Source organism: Chelonia mydas, chromosome 6 (assembly GCF_015237465.2).
Source record: "Chelonia mydas isolate rCheMyd1 chromosome 6, rCheMyd1.pri.v2, whole genome shotgun sequence".
Taxonomy (NCBI): Eukaryota; Metazoa; Chordata; order Testudines; family Cheloniidae; genus Chelonia; species Chelonia mydas.
The window spans coordinates 20861716-20882508 of NC_051246.2; the positions used below are offsets into that span (position 1 = coordinate 20861716).

The 20793-nt window shown below is 47.0% G+C and overlaps 1 protein-coding gene and 1 long non-coding RNA gene across 7 annotated transcripts in view; one reads left to right on the forward strand and one right to left on the reverse strand.

Moving 5' to 3' along the window:
* The window catches only part of LOC102943481 (NACHT, LRR and PYD domains-containing protein 3), a 509145-nt gene that overhangs the window by 456255 nt on the left and 32097 nt on the right, over positions 1-20793 (reverse strand). The window contains exons 9-11 of the mRNA XM_043549314.1: positions 11979-12149; positions 10108-10278; positions 2976-3146 (exon numbers count right to left, since the gene is read on the reverse strand). Of these exons, the coding sequence (XP_043405249.1) occupies positions 2976-3146; positions 10108-10278; positions 11979-12149 (513 nt within the window). The remainder of the gene's footprint in view (positions 1-2975; positions 3147-10107; positions 10279-11978; positions 12150-20793) is intronic.
* On the forward strand, positions 1642-9735 carry LOC122466303. Of its 6 annotated transcripts, none has more exons than XR_006291716.1 (3): positions 1642-1764; positions 8905-8956; positions 9224-9735. It is a non-coding gene; the product is annotated as an uncharacterized LOC122466303 (long non-coding RNA). The 6 variants fall into 6 exon arrangements; XR_006291714.1 differs by having other exon boundaries at positions 1670-1781; XR_006291715.1 differs by lacking the exon at positions 1642-1764 and adding an exon at positions 6092-6307 and having other exon boundaries at positions 8905-9138.

Sequence of the window (20793 nt, forward strand, 5' to 3'; positions counted from 1 at the left end):
GGCTACTGTGAGGGACCTAGGTAACAATTTAGAACCAAAGCCAAATGGCTCTTTAATATCTCATGGACAATATTGCTGTGGCTGTGTTGGTCCCAGGATATGAGACACACAAGGTGGGTGAGGTAATGTTTTTTAATCGGACCAACTTCTGTTGGTGAGTGAGACAAGCTTTCAAGTTTACTCAGAGCTGAAGAAAAGCTCTGTGTAGCTCAAAGTCTTGCCTCTTCCTCCGCAACAGAAATTGGTCTGAAAAAAGATATTACTTCACCCACCTTGTGTTTTAAATATCTTGAGTAGATTGCCTTCGCCTTCAGGGTCACGTGACCCATGTTGCAATTTGAAAGAATAAACCAGGTCTGGGTAATTTTTATGGATTTTATATAAAAGATTAAAAAAAAACCAATGAACATACATATCACTGACTAACTTTCTACAATTCCACTAAACTAATTAAGAATGGAACACCACAATGATCAAAATCAAGGTCACAACGGAGGTTGATTCACTAGATGAATTAGTTAAAATTATCAAATCAAGGTAGCAAGTAAGCAGACCAAACTAGGCAGCTGACACAAGAAAGAATTTCTTTTGTTGATCCGGCATTAGGAGAATTAAGGAGGAGCCGTCTTCCCTGTAATCTAAAGCCCCAGCCAGCATTCCAGACAGCAAGACATGAGTGTCCATTCTGGTCTGAGGCCCTTGCCAAGTGAGATCACCCAAAGAGTGATTTCTTTGCAAGTCACCACTTTCATACTTCCCTCTTAAATCCCTGTGTTGTTACAAGCTATTTTCTATATTCCCACTTCCCTCTACCTTTCACATAGTAAATAGTACAGAATCTTTCGAAAAAGCCTAAACTCAGCAGTGATTCATAGAATCCCAGGGTTGGAAGGGACCTCAGGAGGTCATCTAGTCCAACCCCCTGCTCAAAGTAGGGCCAATCCCCAATTTTTGCCCCAGATCCCAGATGGCCCCCTCAAGGATTGAACTCGCAACCCTGGGTTTAGCAGGCCAATGCTCAAACCACTGAACTATCCCGCCCCTGCATTGTTAAATCACACACAATAGCAGCTTTTGGAACACCACCCAGGAGAACATCAGTAATTATAGAGGACAGACATGGACATTTGGTGTTCCCTCCTAGGGAGCTATTAATGCTGCCTCTCTGCCTCCAACACTTCCACACATGGTGGTGAAGCCAGGAGCCATCCCTCATAGAGGACAAAGATAAAAAGAAAAGGGTCAACCTCCTTCTGCTTTGTTTTTTAGGATCTTTACCTCAGGTGATGGTTGTTTACTGGAACCAAGTGACAGAATCACATGGTGAGAGCTCCTACCGCCAGTGGGGTCTTTCAGGCAGTAGCAGACTGCTCAGGCTGGCACAGCTAATGACCAGAATCTTTCACCTCTTCTTCCTCTGGACAGCCCAACCAGGGAAGAGCAGGGAACTTTGCTTCAGAAGTTGCTGGTGAACCAAGAGAGCTCCCTTCTCTTCCACATGGACTTGTTACAGAGCAATGACTGCAACACCCTAGTCACTGAAGATGGTGCAGTACAGCAAAGGCTGCCAGCTTAATAGGAGCCAATCAGCTTATTTCCATTGGGGATTCCTGACACTTGGTGATAATTGCTGGGCTAATGAGACAATTGGCTCAGTAACTGGGAGGAACAGGAAGCTGGGTGGAGGAGAGAAGCTGTGGGGCAGGCTTCCCCTGGTGCATAACTGTGCTCTGCCCTGCCCAGTCTGAAAATAGAGGATTAAAGGTACATGTGATGGAAAGGTAACAAGCAATGTGTTTGTAATGGAGAGGCTGTGAAAACTGGCTAGGCAGTTCTGCACACTGGATAGTTGGAGAAGTGCCTTGTGACAGGCCTTTACCGTGATAGGTGTCATTTCATACTTCCTCCATCTCAGGAACCATCTTTGTAGCTTTGGGCCAATTAGATGGTCCATGCATTCTGGATGCAGTTGATGTGGCCCAATTCTTTTGCAGCACATAATCTTTAGGCCTTTCATTCTCTATCCTCTACCCAGTGACAGGAGAAGAGCATCCGTCTGTTCCATTAAAGCAGCATCAATTCCATATCCTAGCCTGAATCCAGACTGTGCTGGGTCTGGAATGTTGGCTTCAGTCAGGTGGAGCTTGTAGTTGGCCTTTTCTTAGCTTCTCTTTGAACTTGCTCAGGAATGGGAGGTTTGACGCTGGTCAGTTGTTGGCTAGAGCAGAAGTTCCAGGGTGAGCTAACGGGACCTACAGTGCTGTCAACCTTGGTGAGAGCTGCTGCCTAGGGAGAGGGGCAGGCTGAGGAAGAGACGGGTGAAGGACAAAGCACCCTGGCTGCTCCCATAGACAGTCCCCAGCTAATGATTATTTCTACTGAATTTCTTCATCCTTTCCTGCTTCCCTTTTTCCTCTTTCTGAGGTAGTTAGGTTTGTCCCAGGATTCATTTATTACAATGAAGGCAAAGGATTTGAATGACAGAGGGTTATTCTAGTCAAATTGTGAAATCTCCTACACTGGGTTTTCATTCACACACAATGAGTAAATTAGTCGAAGGGTCTTCAGTAAAATACACTGCATTTATGGTGCATGTAGAGTGGCTGTGTGATCTAATTTCTCATCTAATACAAGATGATAAATCTACATAGCAGTGGGTCTCTTTCTGACTCCTTGGGAAGACAGTAGGTGTTTAAGGGTTGTTGATGCATTCATTAGTGCTGGGATTCATAGAATATCAGGGTTGGAAGGGACTTTAGGAGGTCATCTTCTAGTCCAACCAGCTGCTCAAAGTAGGGCCAATCCCCAATTTTTGCCCCAATCCCTAAATGGCCCCCTCAAGGATTGAACTCACAACCCTTGATTTAGCAGGCCAAGGCTCAAACCACTGAGCTATCTCTCCCCCCTCTAGTAGAAAGAGCTGAAATCACAATAGTACAATATCAATAGGCACAGAGGAACCAGCTGCTACTTACCCTAGTTTCTGCAGTTTGCAGTTTGGATGTTTCACTCCCTCACACAGCAGCTGCACTCCGGAATCTCCAGGTTCGTTATACCCCAGTTCCAGCTCTGTCAAGTACTGGCTAGTGCTGAGAGCGGAGGAGAGATCCCCACAACAATCAGCTGTGAGATCACAACCCCATAACCTGCAGGAGACAGAAACACACAGAGAAGGAAACTAGTAATTCTTTCACTGATGTCAGTGTCTGTCTGGAAAGGGATAGTTCATTCAGAAGAGACCAGTCACGGGGCTCTAACAGGAGGCTGTGTGACTGTTGACACCAACGACCCCTGTGTGGATTCCTGTCCACAAGGGAATGTTCAGATGAGCTGAAGGGAGGGCAGCAGCCTGCAGGGGTGTTTGTAATGGGCTGGAGAATCCTAACAGGCACTGAGTAATAGTTCAAACCCTTTCCCAGTGCTTGTACTCAAGCTCCTTTCTGCTTATGCAAATTCGATCTAAAGCTGCTGTGTGAGCTCCTCTGCCTCCCCCAAAACATTCCCCAGTGCCTAAAACTACACCTATATCATCACTGCAGTTACCCCAGCTCTGGATGTCTAGTTCTGGGAACCCAGGTTAGCCAACCATGGGCATTGAGTGTCCACACTGCTAAGCCACACTCGAGTCATACCTCTGCAGCTTTGTCCACACTGGCGCTGCACTAACCCAGGTGCAAGGACTTCTGGGGCATATCCCATGGTTCTTAGCACTGTACTAAACTGCGCCACTCTATGGTGTGAGCCTCTGGCCAGCTAGTAGTATGCTGGGGTGAGGCTCTCCCAGACAGCAGTACAATTCAAGTGCTGTGTAAGACATAGCAGGCTGCATGGAATGTGGGGTTTAAACACCAAACTGGTGCATCTATGCTGGTTAGTCTAAGGTGCCACTGGTACTCCTTTTCTTTTTGCAAATACAGATTAACACGGCTGCTACTCTGAAACCTATGCTGAGAGGTATCTTCTGGTGTAGAAGACGGGCATAGGTAGACAGGCAGGAAAATATGGCCCTGAGGGAACTGTGGCAAGGCAATGGAGGACTGCCAGCACCTGAGTTAAGTAACCTAGGTTCCAACCTGCATCCACATGCCAAGTGGGTTGGTTTCAGCCTGAGTTAATGTGAAACCTGAGCTCTAATCTATACTCTAGACCAGTGGTCTCCAAACTGTGGGGCATGGAAGAATGTCCTGGGGGCACGGTGAGGCCCATGCCAGCCCACATGGAGTGATGGGGAAAGAGTGCCACCCAGCCCCACCGTACCCCAGCTCCACTCTGGCCTGGCCCCGAGCCCAAGCTGAGACCCCGGCTCCACTCCCGGCAGCAGCTTGGCCCCCAGCTTCTGGCCCCCACTCTCGGCCATGATTCCATTCTCTGGGAGAGCGCAGAGACATTCCATTACTGGTAAAGGGGGTGGAGGGTGCAAGAGGAAATGTTTGGGCACCACTGCCCTAGTCAAATAAGCTAGCCATGGCTTACAGCACTTCCAAACCTGGGTCAAAGGCTTTTGTCTGTGGACAGCAGAGGACTTAGGGCTAAAGCCTTGGTAACAGCCCAGGTTAACTCTGCAGTAACCACGTACCCTATCAGCCAGGGCATGTGGGAACCAAACCCCTTCCAAACTGGAAGACAGGTGACATTTTTTCCTCACAGCCAAACTCCAAGCTATGTATATTACTGATAATAGAACGCACCCTGCTCCCAGCCCACCTGTTTAACACAACTGCGTTCCCTGTTCCCCAAGAGACTTTCTGGGTCTGTAATAAATGACTTCCTTCCCTTGCCTGTATCAGAACCACTTACAAAGGGTGGAGGTGGGGTTCACAATGCTTATAAAATGAAGGAATTCACAGTGAATCTGACTTGTGCTCCTTGTAAGGTTCCAGACCTGGGACACATGATCTCACTGCATGATGGTATGCAGACTCCACAATCAAAAAAAATCCCTCTAACGGGAGCATGTTTCTTGGCCGATTGAATTGCTATGGGAAGTCTGTAGTTAACCTCCATGGCTGAACCCTTTAACTTGCTACATATAAAAGAAGCCTGGTATTGACCCCAGAATATATTACTGGGTCATTCTGGGACACTCAGGATGACATGAAGGAAATTCCTTAGTTTTCTATGTACCACTGCTAGGAGTCTGGGTAATAAATAGGAGGAATTGGAAATGCTCACGTGAGAAATTCTGTCGTAGTTGGTATTACTAGAACCTATGGGAGGAGTCACATGATTAGAATGTTTAAATTAATGACTACAACCTATTTAGTAAGGATAGGAGAGGATAAAAGACAGGTTAATGGCAATTAATATAAATTAGAAATTAAGAAGTGCAGGCAATTGATAAGTGAAGCTAAAAGTCTCAACAGCAAAAGCATCTATGGACAATATGGTTAAGAATAATGAAAAGGATATTTTTTTAAATATATCTGTAACAAAAGTAATCCTAACAATAGTGTAGGTTCATTACTAGATGGAGATTCTAAAATTGTCAACAATGATGCAGATAAGGCAAAAGTATTAAATATCTACTTTTGTTTTGTAGCTGACAGGAATTAGAGTCATAGGACTGGAAGGGACCTCAATAGGTCATCTAGTCCAGTCTCCTGCACTCTTGGGAGGACCAAATATTATCTGGACCATCCCTGACTCGTGTTTGTCTAACCCAGGGGTGGCCAACCTGTGGCTCCGGAGCCACACGCGGCTCTTCAGAAGTTAATATGTGGCTCCTTGTATAGGCACCGACTCCGGGGCTGGAGCTACAGATGCCAACTTTCCAATGTGCTGGGGGGTGCTCACTGCTCAACCCCTGGCTCTGCCACAGGCTTGGGCCCCACTCCACCCCTTCCTGCCCCCTCCCCTGAACCTGCAGTGCCCTCGCTCCTCCCCCCAGAGCCTCCTGCATGCCATGAAACAGCTGATTGGGAGGTGCAGGGAAGGAGGGGGAGGCACTGATCAGCAGGGCTGCCAGTGAGTGGGAGGCACTGGGAGCGGGGGGAGGAGGGGGGCAGGAGAGATCTGATTGGGGGCTGCTGATGTATTACTGTGGCTCTTTGGCAATGTACATTGGTAAATTCTGGCTCCTTCTCAGGCTCAGGTTGGCCACCCCAGTCTAACCTGCTCTTAAAAGTCTCCAGTGACTGGGCTGTTGATAAGTAAATCTTGGGAAACTGAGGAAGTTCCAGAGGACTGAAAGAAAGCCAGTGCTGTGCTGATATTTTAAAATGACAAATGGAACGAATGGAGTCATTTGGCCTCCCATCAACCCAGGAAAAAATAATGGAACAGCAGAGATGGATCTAGTAATAAAGAGGTAAAGGACTGAATATCAATAATGGCAGTCAATGTAGTTCATGGAAAACAGGTTTGTCGGAGAGTCTGGTTGCTAAAGGTAACTACTGAGATGATGTACTTAGACTTCTGCAAGAAACCTGATTTATTAGCACACTGCATTTGGATTAAAAAATAGCACTGTACAAAAATCAATACTACACCTATGAAATGGATTGAAAACTGGCAGACTGATAGTTCTCACCCCATCCATGTATTGTAGGTGTTCCCTTTTTTCCTGCTGGTTAGAGATGGCCAAAATTTGACAGCCAGCCAGAGACTAGAACTGCCCCTCTGTGGAGCTCCCAGAATTCTCTGCCTCCACTCCTGGGTAATCGGCACACCAGGGATCTCCTCTTTGTGGCAGAGTCTCAAGATCTTTTTAAATTGGATTCCACTGGAGGCTCATACAAATGACTCTAAACTGAAGTACGCTATATTAAATTATAAAAATAGCAATGAGCAGGCTCCCTTTTGGTTAAGGGGTTTTCCGAGCCAGTCTTGCATCTGCTCTGGCCACAACTCTCTTCCACAAGAGGGATCGTTTTGGGGGCAGTCCGTCTTTTCTCCTTTAACTCTCTGGTCATGGATGAGAGAGGAAAGAAGAGGGGCCATGAGTGCTCTGATGGTGGAGGTCTCTCAGAGCCAGGACCTCAAGGGCCCATTTGCCCCAGTTGTAGGTAAGAGCCTGCAGCCAAACCAGAGAGTGGTATAAGAGAAGCCAGGTCCCCCTGTTGTCCTCTACACATAGGACACAGCCCCCTCAGAAGGCAGGGCTACAATGAAACAGTGGCTCAGCTTGTAGAGTGCCTGCCAGGCCATCTGGTGCCGGAGCTGCCAGTGGGCAAAGCAGATTTGGAGGCTCCCAGTACTGCAGCGAGCAGAGCTGGCTGAAAATTCTGCATTTAATTTTTTTTTTTAAATGGAAAATGGCTTTGTTCAACTACATAGAAATGTCCATTTTTTGTGAATTTATGTGTGTGTGTGTGTGTATGTGTACGGGGGGGGGGGAGGGGAATTCACAACTAGCTGTTACAGTCAGCTCCTTCCTGCCTCTGAGGAGCACAGGCCAGCACCTCCAGCCCTCCCAACCTTACAAAGGACAGGCCAGAGGGTAAGTACCCAGCCAACCCTCAGCCCTCACACCATTCAAAGGGATCCTCATCCCTCTACAGTCCTGGGAGTTCCCCTGAGAGATAAACCAAGGTACTAGCTTTGTCTCAGCTATTGCAAATGATGCCGTCCTCGGAAATATGAAGGCACGGGTGTCCAGCAGACGCACACGCACCCAAGGTCAGAGTGAAGGTTCGCATTACAGTGCGGTCGTGAGGAACGCAATGCGTGCGTTGTGTTACTGCACATGGCAGAGCATAGGACTTATGGAGGAGCAGAGTCTGGCAGTGGAAGTGGTGAATGTGTTTTGTGAGGGGTGACGATATTTAAATGGGATGTTTTCTTGTTTTCAAGGGTTTGTTTGCACATTCCTCTTGTGCAACACTTGTGTTGGGTTTGAATTGGACCTTTTCTCAAAAAAGACGCCCTAGTTCAAACGGGAATTAGTTCAGGGAAGTTCTCTGGCCTATATTGTACAGGTCAGACTACCTGTCACAAGGTCCCTTCTGGCCTTCTAATCTATATGCATGAGGACAGATGCACGGATTTAGCTCCAATACTTTTGGGTAAGACAATGCCAGTGTGGAGGGCAAAGCCTGAGTCCATTCAGCCATGGCGAGTTGGACACATTGAATTGCCTGGGGTTCGCTCGTTCAAAAAACTAGTTGAAACTCCAACAATACAAGTCTAGTGCATGAGGCCTATGAATCACCCACCAGACCAAGTTGTGATTTTGAGGATCAGGGAGCTGTACGGTCCAAAGGTTAATTTTACACTGAACATGAAAGACAAGGGGATGGGGTGATGCACTTTCAGAAAGGTCAGTGTCCTATAGCAAGCCCATTGGGGGGCAGGGAGGAAAGAAACTGAGAGAAAAGAAAGAGACAGGAAAATGGGGGCATAGTGTGAAAGGGAAGAGAGAACTCGCATGAAGATCAGAGACCAGGTTGGGGCATTGACAGATGAGCAGCTTTGTCCAGCCAGGGGCTCAGAGGCAGGGCTTCTGACAGTTGTAATGGAGGTATATTTGATTGGTTGAAACCCAAAGATGTTTCCCCCAATGAGCTGGAAATTTCATAGTTCCAGGCTCAGCCAAGCAATGAAAATGGAGCTGAATTTGGGGCAGATGAGGTACCATCACATTCCTGAGCTGTCTGACCATCTGGCATCACTGCCTCTCATGCCACCATCTGTGAATGACTCACTCCCAACCCTCCTCCAACCTATGAGGGATAAAAGGGGCAGGACTCTGCAGGGCCACACAGATGGGAGGCACCAGTGAGCTGTAGGTTTTGATCCTCAGGAGGAGACAGGAGGCAGCAGGTGTCCTGAGCAGAAGGCTCCCAGAGCAAGGGGGAGGGAAGGAAAGTCAGTGGGGTGATGGGAAGAGAAACCACTGACAGATGGCTACTTTCCCTACAGAGAGGAGGGGTTTTGATAGTAGCTGGTGGATTCTCTTTTCTGCAGGCTGCGTAATGGAGAGTGGCACCTTATCCTCAAGAGGGAAGAGGCACTGATGGTGAGAATAAAAGAAGAAATCAACTAGTCCGGAGTTGAATCCCATCCATCTACACACAGATGGACAGAGTTTTGAGGCGTCCCTTGATGGCTGAAGGGGAGAGATGGGGACAGAAGCAGCTCAGCCCTCCAGGCTGTGGATCTGATGTTCTTGGAGGGAGAATTGGGATCCCTGCATTAGGGGTTAGTGGCACTAACCCCAAACCTCCAATGATGGACCTTAGCTGGGAGGCTGATTTTGCCATTCACTCTGCTTGTGCTTTTGTAGCTTTTCAAGAGATCTCAGCATCCAACGTGCAGGTCTCTGGAAAACTTGGGCAGAAGAGTGACAATGGGAGCTGCTGGATTCTGAGCAATTCTGAAAATCTGTCCCAAAGTCCCAGGAGCACCCCACACCAGGTCTGAAGTTCAGCCACGAAAGAAGAACCACCGAGTAGAAATGTACTGGAATAGAAAAGGGAGGAACCACAACTTGCCCCAAAGGGTTTTGTGTTTTATGAGTCCAACATTGGCCTCTGTTCTAACCTGCCCGGTTTGTTACTGTGACCACACCTCTCAACTCCCAAAGGGCTGCACTTTAAAGGGTATTTCTCCAAACTGGTGGTGCCTCTCAGCTGAGAGAAGCTTCCGCCCCATCTCTGTGAATTTCAAGGCAGGAGCTACCATGGCTAGGGCTGAAGCTGAAACCACACTGGATAGTTCAGCTCAGATCGGGAGGTTAAGAATCCTCCAGCTCCTGGAAACTCTTTTGCCTTAATAAATTTTAAATCAATATGTCAAGGTGTCAAAAGTCATCAAAGTTCTCTACAAAACAGGCCGCTAGCTGAAGGGGAAAGACTGCACTATTTTAAAGCAAATGCATTTTAGTAAAGAGTTGTTTAAAAAAAAAAATCTATTTATTCGCTAAATATCAGGGGGCTGTGGAGCCAGCTTCTGGTGTGGGCCCTGCTTTACTTAAAAATTTCCATTTTCCAAGCAGGACAGTCCAGTGCGTGTTGTGAGCCAATGATGCAGGTGCTGGAGAGACACTAATCTCTCAGCATCTCCATGTAGCTGCAGGGAGCAGACATCAGACACCAGCCACACACCCTGCCAAGCGCTTTACACAAAAGGACACCTGTAAATGCACAGAGGAGGCCAAATGTTACTTACCGCAGTTTCTGCAGTTTGCAGTTTGGGTGTTTCAGTCCCTCACACAGCAACTGCACTCCAGAATCTCTTAGATAGTCAATACCCAGCTCCAGCTCTGTCAGGCTGTCACTGATGCTGAGAACAGCCGCGAGATCCTCACAGCAAGCATCTGTGAGAAGGAAATTTTTCAACCTGCAGGAGAGAGAAATGCAGGGACAAGCGATCACTGTGTGAATGGGGCTTGTCCCAGCTGTTATGACAGATGGCCCCGCCCACCCGCTTCTTTCCCGGACCAATCAGCATTGAGAATGAGTCAAAAGCCCTGCCTCACACCCTGTCCCAAGCCTCACCCCTAGTCTAATGAGAAACCAGTGTTTGGTGGGACTTCCTGCATAAGCCCTACTCCGTGCATTTCACCCTGACTGGACCACCCTGGGAATGAGCCAGACACTTCAAGCCTCAACCCTCTGCCATTGACCAATGAGGAATAAGGGGTGGGGAAAGACTTCCACCCTAAGCACCACCCCTAGTCCTTTCCACTGACCAACCAGAATTCAGGATGGCCCTGCACTCCCATCTGTCAGAGTTTTAGAGTAACTGCACCTTTGATCCCCTCTGTGGTCTGCTCAAGGAAAACTCCCTCAGCTTCTAGCTGTCACCTCTCTCTGGGCAGGGACCTGTGTCCCGTTCCTTTCTGACTGGGAGTTTAGGCTGGGGCAGCCACACTCTGATTATCCCCAGAAGGCCTGACTAAGTGCAGTCCCTGGACTTTGCTCTCTTTCCAAAGCCTATAACTATGGTTTACTAGTGTCCTACCCAGCACTCTCAAAGCAGAGTGCAATTATTTAAGGACAAAAACATACAGAGAAAACATAAAACAATAACAGGATTTAAATGCACCCCCCACCCCACATCACCCCTATGGAGACCCAGGCAGGTTCCAGTCCCAACAACCCTTCAGCAGGGTGGGGTCTTCCCTTGGACAAAAGGTCACAGCCATTTGTCAAATCAAAAAAGAGGACCCCTCTGTCAAGATCAACTTAGCCTTTTATACCAAACCTCTTGCTTTGCCCCCGCTCCCAGAGTCTGATTAGCCATAGAGCAAATGGCCCTGCATAATTATTAGGTCCCGCTGGAAGGCAGGCATGGGATGCCTACAGAAGGCTGTGACGCATAAGAGCCTGCTGTCTAATTGGACAGCCCTTGAGCCTCTGTGGAGGATGCAATTAACTTGAGCTGGTCTGTAGGCTTGGGACAGAACACAGGATGGCCCAGAGATGCCTGTTTGGGAAGATTTTCACAGGAAAAGCAAAAGGCACATCTAACAAAAAGGCTGTGCTCTGCTAAATGTTGAGTCCTTGCTCCAACGTAAGGGTGGTGGGGGCAAGATCTCCTCAGCAAAATAGCTGGTAAAAATGTATGTTCACCCTAATCTTGTTCTTGGAAGCATTTGCACTGTTGAGCTTAAATTTACTAAAAAAGTTCAGCCTGAAGCAGACACCCGGTGTGGAAAATTTCCACCCAAGCAGTTAGAGTTCAGCCAATTTATAAGCAACTGAAGACAGACTTACAATAGAAAGTATCAGGCAAACTTAATAATAGGTGATACTACCAGCACATGTATTCAATTACAGGCAAAACACTTATTCCTCAAATTCAGAGAGGAAGAGGAGGAGTTTGGAGGTAAAGCTCCAGTCTGGGCCCATCTTTCTTTATATCTTCAAGTTTACAAACATGACAGGCCATCGGGATGTTGTGAACAACTGACACATGAGGTGCTGCAGGGTTAGTCAGCTGTCAGCCTCACCATGTACTCGCAGGGAGCTGACAGTCTCACACCATCGGCACAACCTGCTGAGTTCTTTACAGACAAGGAATCTGTAAACACTCACCCCAGTTTCTGCAGCTTGCAGTTTGCATGCTTCAGTCCCTCACACAGCAGCTGCACTCCTGAATCTCTAAGGAGGTTCCCCCTCAGCTCCAACTCGGTCAGCGTCTGGTTGATACTGAGAACAGAGGAGAGATCCTCACAACAAGCAGCTGTGAGCTGGCAACCCATCAACCTGCAGGAGACACGTAAACAGAGGGAAATGAGCACCTCTGTCTGTCCTGTTCCCTCCTTGGGTTTTTATAGCAAGATTCCTTTATTCCGGGAATAAAATCACAGAGCAGCAGCAGTGGTTGCTGAGGACCATGTGAGGATTTCAATCCATGTGCAGCTGCAGCTCTCATTGATCCTGTATTCCACATATGAATGTTATTCTAAGGCAAAGTTCCCAAACTGCATCCCCTGAGCATAAGCACTGTAGCTTCTGCTAATGAAGAAACATTAAAGGAGGAGCCAGGAGAGAGGGAATAAAGGGAGGGACAAGATTCTCATTGGAAAATAATGAAACTGCTCCTGCAGTCAAAGCTATACTTTAGTTTTGCAGACATGGGAAGCCTGTTGTTCTCTCTTGCTGTCTCATTTCTACTTAGGATTCAGCCACGAAGCCAGCCTCTGGAGTACTTAGTTCTGAACATTCAGAATTCAGGGATGGGCTCAGTTTTGCTGAGGGTCAAGTCCCCCCATCCCTGTCCCATTTTCCCTAGGTTTGACCATACACTAGAAATAGCTGGAATTTCCATAGGGAGCCCAGTCTCGCAGGCTGGGCCTCCAATTAAATTGTTACAATCTTTCACCGTTGCAGACCCACTGTTGTGACAGCAGCATCATGGGAATGACTGTAGAGGCATGAGAAATTTGTGAAGAGCTAAAAAGTGGGATAAAATGAACCCAGAGCTAGTGTCATAGAATCATAGAATCATAGAATATCAGGGTTGGAAGGGACCCCAGAAGGTCATCTAGTCCAACCCCCTGCTCGAAGCAGGACCAATTCCCAGTTAAATCATCCCAGCCAGGGCTTTGTCAAGCCTGACCTTAAAAACCTCTAAGGAAGGAGATTCTACCACCTCCCTAGGTAACGCATTCCAGTGTTTCACCACCCTCTTAGTGAAAAAGTTTTTCCTAATATCCAATCTAAACCTCCCCCATTGCAACTTGAGACCATTACTCCTCGTTCTGTCATCTGCTACCATTGAGAACAGTCTAGAGCCATCCTCTTTGGAACCCCCTTTCAGGTAGTTGAAAGCAGCTATCAAATCCCCCCTCATTCTTCTCTTCTGCAGACTAAACAATCCCAGCTCCCTCAGCCTCTCCTCATAAGTCATGTGCTCTAGACCCCTAATCATTTTTGTTGCCCTTCGCTGGACTCTCTCCAATTTATCCACATCCTTCTTGTAGCGTGGGGCCCAAAACTGGACACAGTACTCCAGATGAGGCCTCACCAGTGTCGAATAGAGGGGAACGATCACGTCCCTCGATCTGCTCGCTATGCCCTTACTTATACATCCCAAATTGCCATTGGCCTTCTTGGCAACAAGGGCACACTGCTGACTCATATCCAGCTTCTCGTCCACTGTCACCCCTAGGTCCTTTTCCGCAGAACTGCTACCTATCCATTCGGTCCCTAGTCTGTAGCGGTGCATTGGATTCTTCCATCCTAAGTGTAGGACCCTGCACTTATCCTTATTGAACCTCATCAGATTTCTTCTGGCCCAAACCTCCAATTTGTCTAGGTCCTTCTGTATCCTATCCCTCCCCTCCAGCATATCTACCACTCCTCCCAGTTTAGTATCATCCGCAAATTTGCTGAGAGTGCAATCCACACCATCCTCCAGATCATTTATGAAGATATTGAACAAAACCGGCCCCAGGACCGACCCCTGGGGCACTCCACTTGACACCGGCTGCCAACTAGACATGGAGCCATTGATCACTACCCGTTGAGCCCGACAATCTAGCCAGCTTTCTACCCACCTTATAGTGCATTCATCCAGCCCATACTTCCTTAACTTGCTGACAAGAATACTGTGGGAGACCGTGTCTGTGTTACATATGGGCTCATAATGCTAGGGACAGACTGATAGGTGCCTCACAACTTCCCTAAACAAAGCTCAAACGAACTTCCAGTGATGGTCAAGGCCAGATCCATGGCTGGTGTAAATCAGTGAAGCTACTTTGAAGTCAGTGGAGCGATACTGATTTGTACCAGCAGAAGATCTGGTCCCTAGTGTGGAAATTCACTGGCCATAAACTCCCTGACATGTAGTGTGAGTCACAATTTATCAATGGATGAAAATATACATGGACTGGTGTAGGAAGTGAAGACTGGGGAGGGAATTACAAAGGAAGCCAGTGGCTGCTGATGCTAATCTTTGTGTTTTACAGTTGGGATGTTTCAGCCTCTACAAAGTGGTGTCACTCCTGAATCCCCCTGGCTGAGACTGGAATTCCTTCTCTGGGACTGAAGGTAAATGTCACACGCAAAGTACAGCTCAGACAGTGTGCAGCAGCCAAATTATCTGAGCATATCACACCATGACTCTCAAACTGTACCAAACCCCCATGAGTTTCAGGATATCATTCCAAACCCTAGCAGTAGCCTTGATTTACAAGACTCGTAATAGCTCAAGGTGAGGCTGTCTCAGAGACTGTTCACCCACCCGTGATCCACCAACCTGACTACATTTTCCAGGGGCACTACAGCTAACAAAGTCCAGGTCAGACTCCCAGGGGCACAGGCAGAGCATTCTCAGCAGCAGGCCCCAGCTGGGAAGCGCTTTCCCAGGGAAGATCAGACTGAGCCTGGCCCTGTCCATGTTCAGATCTAAATGCCAGACCAGCCTCTCTGATCCCTTACAGAGACCTGCGTTCAGGTAGCTCCAATTGCTGCCCAGCACACAGCCTTCCAGAACGTGGAGTGGCACAGGCTCATACTCCAAGTTCAGAAAACCAGTTAAGTTTCCTCTGCCCCATCAGGAACAGGAGGGGCAAACCCTAAAGGTCAGAAAACCAGGACATTTCCCCAAGGAAAAGCAAAGCATCTTATACAAGGATAAATACGACGTTTACATTTCATAACCTGGCACAGCGGCCCTGTGTGCATCATCAACTTGACAACATGTTACCTGTTACGGAACATTTCGCAAGTACTTCCCCCCGGCCCCTTCCAAAATATGAAGCAGCAGTGACCTCTAGTGACTGGCCAGAGGAACTACACTCCCTGCCTTCACTGGATTCCATCTGCAGTAGGGACAGGAGTCACAGGGTTGCCAAACCAGGGTCAGATGAGATACCTGACACTTGGCTGCCCTGTGGTCTGTACATACTGGTCAGTGATGTCGCCTTGCTGCTGGGGAAGTGCCTTTCCCAAGAGATACTGCTGCCTGGATCGCTGTATTATTATAAAAAGCTGAGTCTGACTATTCACAGCAGCTTGCAGTCCCCCGAGTGCTCCCACTGGGATGTGTTGCAAACTTCCAACCCCACATGTAGCAGTGACCTGAAATCCAGCAGCCAATGCTCATGCAGCTGCCCCAGTCTGAGATGGATTGGTCCCCAACTCACCCGAAGATCTCCTGAGAAAGGGTAAAGCCTTCCAGAGCACCAATACAAACTGCCCATCAGTAGGCTCCCCCCGCCATCAAGCCCCCCCTTTCTTGGTCACAGCAGCAGATCAACCCCCAGTGCCCAGGCTGGGCCTGGCAATTCCTTGAGGCAACATGTTAGAGGCCCCCCTAAACCTGTTTGTCAGTGTTGGAAAATGAATGTGATGTTGCAACTCACCCTACCCCAGTTGGAGGTCGCTGAGCAACAGGATTCTCGGGGGGATCATTCATCTGCTCCCACTGCCATTCCCACTTGTAGCAGAAAGGAGAAGGTCGCTCTCACCGGTTTCTCTGCAACTCCATTTACTCCCAGGAAAATCTGGAAGCGCAGCTATCTCCTCCTACAGTTCTCTGCCAAACTCCCTTTCCGAGTGAGAGACTGAAGAGGCTTCATTCAGTGAAAGGTTTCAGTTCACTTCTGCCCCCAGATGATAAGGGTCTGACACAGAGAAGTGCTGGAGAGAAACTGTTTGCTATTTCCTGGCCCTGCCTAGTCCCATGACTTGGATCAATGTGATAATGGCCTGTCACATGACAGAGGACACCCACACACTGCTACCTTAGTAACTAGAAACATTTTTCTATTCCCAGAGGGGCCTCTTGTCAAGGGTATTTCTACAAACTGGTTGTTTCTCTTGGCTGAGCCTTGCTTCACTTCCCAGTGCGGGGATTTGACAGGCTAGAGCCACCTCAGCCAGGAGGAAGCTGACACTGGTGAATGGTGCAGTTCACACTGTGCTGGCTGCTCAGAAGATGAACAAAGGGAGATGTAGCTCGTAGAGCGAGCTTGCTTGTATTATATTCACTGCTTCACATTATATTCAGCAGTAATGCAAGGAACCTACAGGCCTGTGTCCTGTAAGGTATTAGCTTCAGCAAGTTAGCATAAGGCTTGAGGCCTATGAACTCTGAACAGATAAACGGCCCAACAGAAACAGGGAGCTGAAAATAGAGTATTTAAGGGGGATTTCTGACCACAGGAACACGGCCCAACCACAAGAGTGTTATGGCAGTAAACTGACATACATAACAGGTACATGAGCTACATCCACAGACGCCTAACCAAAAGAGGGCCATGGTAACAAATTGACCTATGTGATAAGCTGAGATCACTGATATACTGACTTACAGGAGAAGGATACTCCAACATTAGCAAGGTGAGGAAATACAAATGAGGAAAAGGGGGAAAAGCCTTGCATCAAACATAGAGGCATCAGCGTAACGCCATATAAAAGTTGCATCCCAGCCTAGGGGCAGTAGGAGAAGGAGATGTAGCTCTTGGGAGGTGCCAGAATGATGGCCACTGATGATGAAGGGGAAGGTGATGGTGATGAGGAAGATGAAAATGAGATAGGATCAGAGTCTAAAATAGGGAAAGAACAAGTCAAAAATTACTTAGACAAGTTAGAAGTCTTCAAATCACCAGGCCCTGATGACATGCATCCTAGAATACTCAAGGAGCTTACTGAGGAGATATCTGAGCCATTAGCAATTATCTTTGAAAAGTCATGGAAGACAGGAGACATTCCAGAAGAATGGAAAAGGGTAAATTTAGTGCCCATCTATAAAAAGGGAAATAAGGACAACCTGGGGAATTACAGACAAGTCAGCTTAACTTCTGTACCCAGAAAGATAATGGAGAAAATAATTAAGCAATTAATTTGCAAACACCTAGAAGATAATAAGGTGATAAATTACAGTCAGCATGGATTGGTCAAGAACAAATCATATCAAACCAACCTGCTAGCTTTCTTTGACAGGCTAACAAACCTTGTGGATAGGGGGCAAGCGGTAGATGTGGTATATCTTGACTTTAGTAAGGATTTTGATACTGTCTTGCATGACCTTCTCATAAACTAGGGAAATATAACCTAGATGGAGCTACTATAAGGTGGGTGCATAACTAGTTGGAAAATCGTTCCCAGAGAGTAGTTATCAGTGGTCCACTGTCATGCTAAAAGGGGATAATGAGTGGGGTCCCGCAGGGATCGGTTCTGGGTCCAGTTCTGTTCAATATCTTCATCAATGATTTAGATAATGGCATAGAGAGTACACTTATAAAGTTTGTGGACGATACCAAGCTGGGAGGCATTGCAAGTGCTTTGGAGGATAGGATTAAAATTCAAAATGATCTGGGCAAACTGCAGAAATGGTCTGAAGTAAATAGGATGAAATTCAGTAAGGACAAATGCAAAGTACTCCACTTAGGAAGGAACAATCAGTTTCACACATACAAAATGGGAAATGACTACCTAGGGAAGAGTACTGCGGAAAGGGATCTGGGGGTCATAGTGGATCACAAGCTAAATATGAGTCAACAGTGTAACGCTGTTGCAAAAAAAGCAAACATCATTCTGGAATGAATTAGCAGGAGTATTGTAAGCAAGACACAAGAAGTAATTCTTCCACTCTATTCCGCACTGATTAAGCCTCAGCTGGAGAATTTTGTCCAGTTCTGGGCACCACATTTCAGGAAAGATGTGGACAAATTGGAGAAAGTCCAGAGAAGAGCAACAAAAATTATTAAAAGTCTAGAAACACATGACCTATGAGGGAAGATTGAAAAAATTGGGTTTCTTTAGTCTGGAGAAGAGAAGACTGGGAGGGGACATGATAACAGTTTTCAAGGATGTAAAAGGTTGTTACAAGGAGGAGGGAGAAAAATTGTTCTTCTTAACCTCCGAGGACAGGACAAGAAGCAATGGGCTTAAATTACAGCAAGGGCGGTTTAGGTTGGACATTAGGAAAAACTTCCTAACTGTCAGAGTGGTTAAGCACTGGAATAAATTGCCTAGGGAGGTGGTAGAATCTCCATCATTGGGGATTTTTAAGAGCAGGTTAGACAAACACCTGTCAGGGATGGTCTAGATAATACTTAGTCCTGCCGTGAGTGCAGGGGACTGGACTAGATGACCTCTTGAGGTCCCTTCCAGTCCTATGATTCTATGATGGCTCACATTTCAGGTTGTTCTACAAGAGATGGTGTGAGTAAATGGATGTACAGATGTACGTTCTGTAGAATCCTGAGCTGGTGTGTTTGTGACTGTGCTAAATGTATTAATAAACTATTTGTAAATATAGAGGAGTTCCTGTAGTGTGAGTGTTGCAGCTGAGCCCAGCGGAGTTTCCCAGTATATAATGATTTGAATAAATACTGGGCCTGATCTTGGGACAAGATACTGTCAACCCTCAAAGTGATAACTGGGGATTATATTTATATTTCCTCTATAATCTATAGATCGGGCTACAGAGGGGACAACACAGGAAGCCTCTCTCTCCTTGCCCAGCTGCAGCCCTCGCGCTCCCCTGAGCACAAGGTCCAATCCCTTCTTTGCCCTTAGGGGCAAAATAAACAACTAAGCAGCCAATGAAGAGTAGAAGGGGGCCATGATAAAATCCCACAGTGCACTGGCCAGGACAGGCAGCTGGGCAAACAGAAGAACAAATGGTGGCTCTTGAAGATGGTTTAGCTACAGACAAATCTCCCTGACCCCTTGGCATGTAAAGGATGTGTGTAACACACACACCTCTTGGGTGTGGTGTTCTGTCCCATCTAGTGGCACCGAGATCCCTGAAAGAGAGAGATAAAATGAGTCTGCCCTACAGTCTTAGCTAAGAAGCAGGTGGCTTTTAGCTCATGTAGTAAAGGCTCATGCTCTAAGATCCAGAGGTCCCCGGTTCGATACTGCCCGTTGGTGACCAGTGTCTGTCGGTGTTACAAGTGGGGGCTCATCCGGGATTCCAACTGGGAAGTCTCTGAAGCTCGGGACATGCTTCCTCAGCTAGGGGAAGTATGTAACCCACACACCTCCTGGGTGTGGTGTTCTGTCCCCTCTAGTGGCACCGAGACCACTTAAAGAGAGAGCAATTAATAAGTCTGCTCTACAGCCTTAGCTAACAGGCAGTTGGCTTTTAGCTCATGTGGTAGAGGCTCACGCACGAATCTCCAGAGGTCCCCAGTTCAATCCTGCCCACTGACCACCGGTGTCTGTCAGCATTACATGTGCAGGAAAAATTCTTCCTCTCTGAAACAGTGTCCCTCCCGGGTTTCAGAGTAGCAGCCGTGTTAGTCTGTATCCGCAAAAAGGAAAGAAGTACTTGTGGCACCTTGGAGACTAACAAATTTATTTGAGCATAAGCTTTCGTGAGCTACAGCTCACTTCATCGGATGCATGCAGTGGAAAATACAGTGGGGAGATTTTATATACACAGAGAATATGAAACAATGGGTGTTACCATACACACTGTATCGAGAGTGATCAGGTAAGGTGAACTATTACCAGCGGGGGGGGGGGGGGGGGGGGGACACCAAAACCTTTTATAGTCACAAAGTTCAGCCACCAGGTTTGCCGTGACATTATCGGGGATACTGTTCCTGACGGCTTGTAGTCAATCTTTGTGTGTACCACTGTGTATGTACATTGGCCAAACACTTTGTGTGTATCTCTGCCATGTACATTGGCCAAACCGGACAGTCTCTACGTAAAAGAATAAATGGACACAAATCAGATGTCAAGAATTATGACATTCAAAAACCAGTCGGAGAACACTTCAATCTCTCTGGTCACTCGATTACAGACCTAAAAGTAGCAATTCTTCAACAAAAAAAACTTCAAAAACAGACTCCAATGAGAGACTGCTGAATTGGAATTAATTTGCAAACTGGACACCATTAAATTAGGCTTCAATAAAGACTGGGAGTGGATGTGTCATTACACAAAGTAAAACTATTTCCCCATGTTTATTCCCCCCCCCTACTATTCTTCACATGTTCTTGTCAACTGCTGGAAATGGCCCACCTTGATTATCACTACAAAAGGTTTTGGGGATTTTTTGTTTTGTTTTTCTCCCCTCTCCTGCTGGTAATAGCTCACCTTACCTGATCACGCTCGTTACAGTCTGTATGGTAACACCCATTGTTTCAGGTTCTCTGTGTATATAAATCTCCCCACTGCATTTTCCACTGCATGCATCCGATGAAGTGAACTGTAGCTCATGAAAGCTTATGCTCAAATAAATTTGTTAGTCTCTAAGGTGCCACAAGTACTCCTTTTATCCCTCCCACAGTTCCCCCTGAGGCAGACAGATGAGAGATTTAGGCTCCTGATCTCCTTGGACCTCTTGTGTTTCTATTAGTTTTAAATCAAAATAAATGTAGTATTGTTTAAAGGTGATTAAACAGGTGTTTAAAAGAGCCTGCTTCAATTTTTATTGAAA